Source organism: Morone saxatilis, unplaced genomic scaffold (genome assembly GCF_004916995.1).
Source record: "Morone saxatilis isolate NCDOM2014 unplaced genomic scaffold, NCSU_SB_2.0 Contig14, whole genome shotgun sequence".
NCBI lineage: Eukaryota > Metazoa > Chordata > Actinopteri > Moronidae > Morone > Morone saxatilis.
Genome location: NW_023339696.1, coordinates 829701 through 833310, shown reverse-complemented (window position 1 = coordinate 833310; position 3610 = coordinate 829701). Strand labels below are relative to the sequence as shown.

General features: G+C 37.8%; 2 protein-coding genes and 1 long non-coding RNA gene across 3 annotated transcripts in view; 1 reads left to right on the top strand and 2 right to left on the bottom strand.

Annotated features, from left to right (window-relative positions):
- The window catches only part of rgs9a (regulator of G protein signaling 9a), a 23305-nt gene extending 22427 nt beyond the window's left edge, over window positions 1–878 (top strand). Inside the window, exons 18-19 of the mRNA XM_035654512.1 lie at window positions 86–168; window positions 722–878. Coding sequence (XP_035510405.1) covers window positions 86–168; window positions 722–878 — 240 coding nt within the window. The remainder of the gene's footprint in view (window positions 1–85; window positions 169–721) is intronic.
- zgc:158403 (tetratricopeptide repeat protein 39A) overlaps window positions 1–3610 on the bottom strand; it is a gene marked incomplete at its 5' end in the record, with an annotated part of 767589 nt that overhangs the window by 358359 nt on the left and 405620 nt on the right.
- The window catches only part of LOC118322522, a 2234-nt gene continuing 1570 nt past the window's right edge, over window positions 2947–3610 (bottom strand). The window contains exon 2 of the long non-coding RNA XR_004796458.1: window positions 2947–3170. This is a non-coding gene — a long non-coding RNA (uncharacterized LOC118322522). The remainder of the gene's footprint in view (window positions 3171–3610) is intronic.

Below are 3610 nucleotides of genomic sequence, written 5' to 3'. Positions count from 1 at the left end.
TGCATAGGTGATTTATATGGGCTTCAAAAGACTTAGGTAGTGAACCTGAGGTCACCTGCAGTCTCGTGTGCTTTCATTGGTACAGGACACGTTCTTCCGTTACCTCAAGTCACCGGTGTACAAAGACACCCAGAAGAAGGCACTGAACCCTGAGCCTCACAACTTCAGGTAAACCAATCTCATACCTTTTAAAATATGTGTGTGATTCTTTGCCGTTTAATTTTTCATCTTTCAATGCTGTGAGCATCACAAATAAAATTCCATTGAACTCTGTTACATCAGTGTGGAGGCAAAAATCTTAAAGACAAAGCTTTTTTAGGCGTTATTGGTCATGTATAAAGGAACCAGAAGGTACTTGGCTTGTGGCGCCAAAAGCGCCAAAAAAATACATTTGAAGAACTCAACAGCAATTTCTCTTTGGTCAGTGTACTTTGTGGCCAATAGGTCATTGTTGTTTTTTTCAAAAGAAAAGAAATGGAAAATGAGTATGGGAAGTTTTTTGTTTTATTTTTAAATTGGAAAAAAGGTCATATTTTTATTTTTAAATTGGCGGGTGTAGTTTGGTAGAAAGAAAATAGTTCCTACAGAATACTGCTAAACAAAAAAACAAGGTCTGTGGATTATTTTCAGTAACCTGGTCATGGTTTCTGGAAAGAGACATTGCTGCTTTACATAGCTTTACAATAATCATGAGCTCTTCATGTTTCTGTTTCCACCCTAGTCCGGCCCAGCTAGAGCAAAATGCGCGGAACCTAAGCCCAGGCATCCATCCCATCATCCTCTGGCAGCAGGAGGAGGAGGAGAAGGCCAAGGCCGCCACTGCCTCCGCCCCTGTTGACGTCAAGGCCATGATGAGCAAAATAGACAGGAAGAAGTAGAGATATGCAGTGGAAGTGTGTGTGTGTGCAGGGTTCTACATGTCACGTCACACACACGGTACCAACACAGGAACCAGCCCTCTGTTACAGGGTGCGTAGTATATGCTGTATATAAGGATTTGCTTTGTTCTTCAGTGTCATGCCAATAAATGTTGTTCTGTTTCAGCAAATTATTAAATGTGTATATTACTGTTCTAAATCTCATATATATAACCATGAATATTTCTTGTTGGAAACCCAATCAATCAACTGCAAAGAGACACAAAATGACTCTTGTTCCTATGTAAGAGGGATGGGGTTTTATATGCCTGTGCCCAGGGGTCCGATGTCTCATAATGCGGTCATGGTTTTCATGGATACATATTTAAAGAATTATGCTGTAAAATATCAGACATATAATTGAAACTAAAGACCTTCCCTGTTTTTTAGAAAGTGAATTTCAGAGACTTGCTAACTATGTTTTGTTTCTATACAGTTTACATTAATGTCAAAATTTGTATCAACAAATGTTATTGTAACTCATGTTAAATACTAGACACTTTTTAGAAAATATTTTTATTATATATATTACACTAGCTGCTTTGTCCAAAACCAAGCCTATTGTTTGTCAGATTTTCACTAGAGCTAATTAAACAGCATTTTCTTAGTTATATGTTTCATGCATATTACTTCATACAAGATATGAAGGTGTGAACACTGAAGGCACTATAGCTTCTGTTACTGAAGTATGTATATACTGCTGCCTACAAGACATGTTTTATCAGTTATACTAAAATGTCTATATTCTGCAAACTACTAACCAGTCACACTGAAGTTAAAGAGAGCTAAATTATCTTTGGAAAATTTTGTACATTATGTAATTTCTCCCCAAATCTAATAAATGAGATTAAGCCAAGTCATAGCAGACTTCAGATCATTGTGTTTATGTTATATGTAATAAATAATTATAATATTGAACTGTCAGTACAGTTTATGGCAATTCTTTTAACACAAGTGAAGCTGACTATTCAGCCTGTAAAAAATGTGTTATATCATTCCTTTTGTGGCTCTGGAGGCACTTTCTAGTCTGATGACATTATAGAGTTATCTCAGATTGTGCTTGAGATGGGAAATTTTAAACAGAAAGTCTGTTTTACAAAACGGGGGCCAGTAGTTTGAAAGGTACAGGCATTCACCAAACAGGGAGGATCTTAACAAAAACATGCTCTTGGTTGCATTACGGAAAGTGTAAGATCCAGTATTTTTGGAATTTAACTCATATTGACTAAAGGTCAGGAATCAGGATGTCCCTTAATGTTGTTCTGGGCTTCTGTAGAAACATGGTGGTTCCACATGGCAGACTCCATTGAAGGCGACAAAAAAAGATTGTTTTCAGCTGATTATACACTAATAGTGTCATGATTACCATGTTCACCACCTTAGTTTGGTGTGTTAGTAAACATGCTAACATTTGTCCAGCTGAGGCTGATGGGAATGCTTTTAGTGTTACAGGTATTTTGTCATAAACCATTGAGTTGGACAAATACAAATTTTGACCTTTTGCGCTAGATGTAAAGTTAGATAATCAAGTTATTACAATTCATCCTGAGGGAACATTAATGCATGCACACCACATTTCAATTTCTGGACCACAGTGGTGGATGAACCAACTCAACCATCCATGCAGCATGTGGCTAGCCTAGCTAAAAATTATGGAATGTACAAAATGAAACCAATCTAGGATTGAACTACTCTGTTTCTTTTTCTTCCATTGATTATTTACGGAATCGAAATTATTACTTATATTTATGTTATCAGAAGTTCTCAAAGAAGGCATTTCAGTGTAAGCCGGGGATAACTCAGAAGCCAGGTTCACACAAAGAATGCAGGGAAGTATGCAAACAATGCCGCTCGCTTTGGTGCTGCTCGACTATGCATACATGTTGTTAAAAAAGAAAAGTGCTTGCATTGACAATACTCTAGTACTGTCAGTGCTTGCTAGCACATGAATTACACTTTTCTCATTTCCATATGTTCAGTCTCATTTGCATCAATTAATCAAGTAAAGTGAATCACACAGGACACATTCTTCAAAAGACAAAATTATATTTACTATACAGAGTACTTTTACAAAGTTTTGCGAAGGCAAATAAAGTCTGGAGCAATAAAGGGTTATTTGGCCATGCCAGACAGCCAGCTGAGTTTGAATAAAGATGGAGTGGCTGTGTCCTCGTCCTGATCAGCAAGCTGTCTGAATAGGCTGCCCGGCCGGAAGCTGTCCTCAATGTTTGCTGTGGAGGACGGAGGTGCCTGCTGGAGGATGGAGAAAACATGAGCAAACATTAAAAAAACCTGGTAGATCCAGGGTCACAGTAAAGAAAATGAGAACATGTAGCAGCTCTAAAGCAGTTTTGAACTAGGGACTAATTTAATTGTTTCCAGAAGAAAATGTGGTAGTGGGTGCAAGTGTTATTATGGAACACCTGAGCCAATGACTCACAGAAAACCTGGATTATTCTGCTGTCTGTGCTCACCACCAAACACTGATAATTTTGGAAACACGTGTTGGAAATAGTTGGAAGTTTGCCGTCTTATCAAGAGTCATCAAAATAACATAAATAGATTTTACCACTGTGTACCCAGTACAGAGCTCTGTTGGACACCGTATACCCCTAAATGGGCTATAGAGTTTTAAAAGGTCCAGCGTGTAATGTTTAGGAGGACCTATAGTCAGAAATGGAATATAACATTCA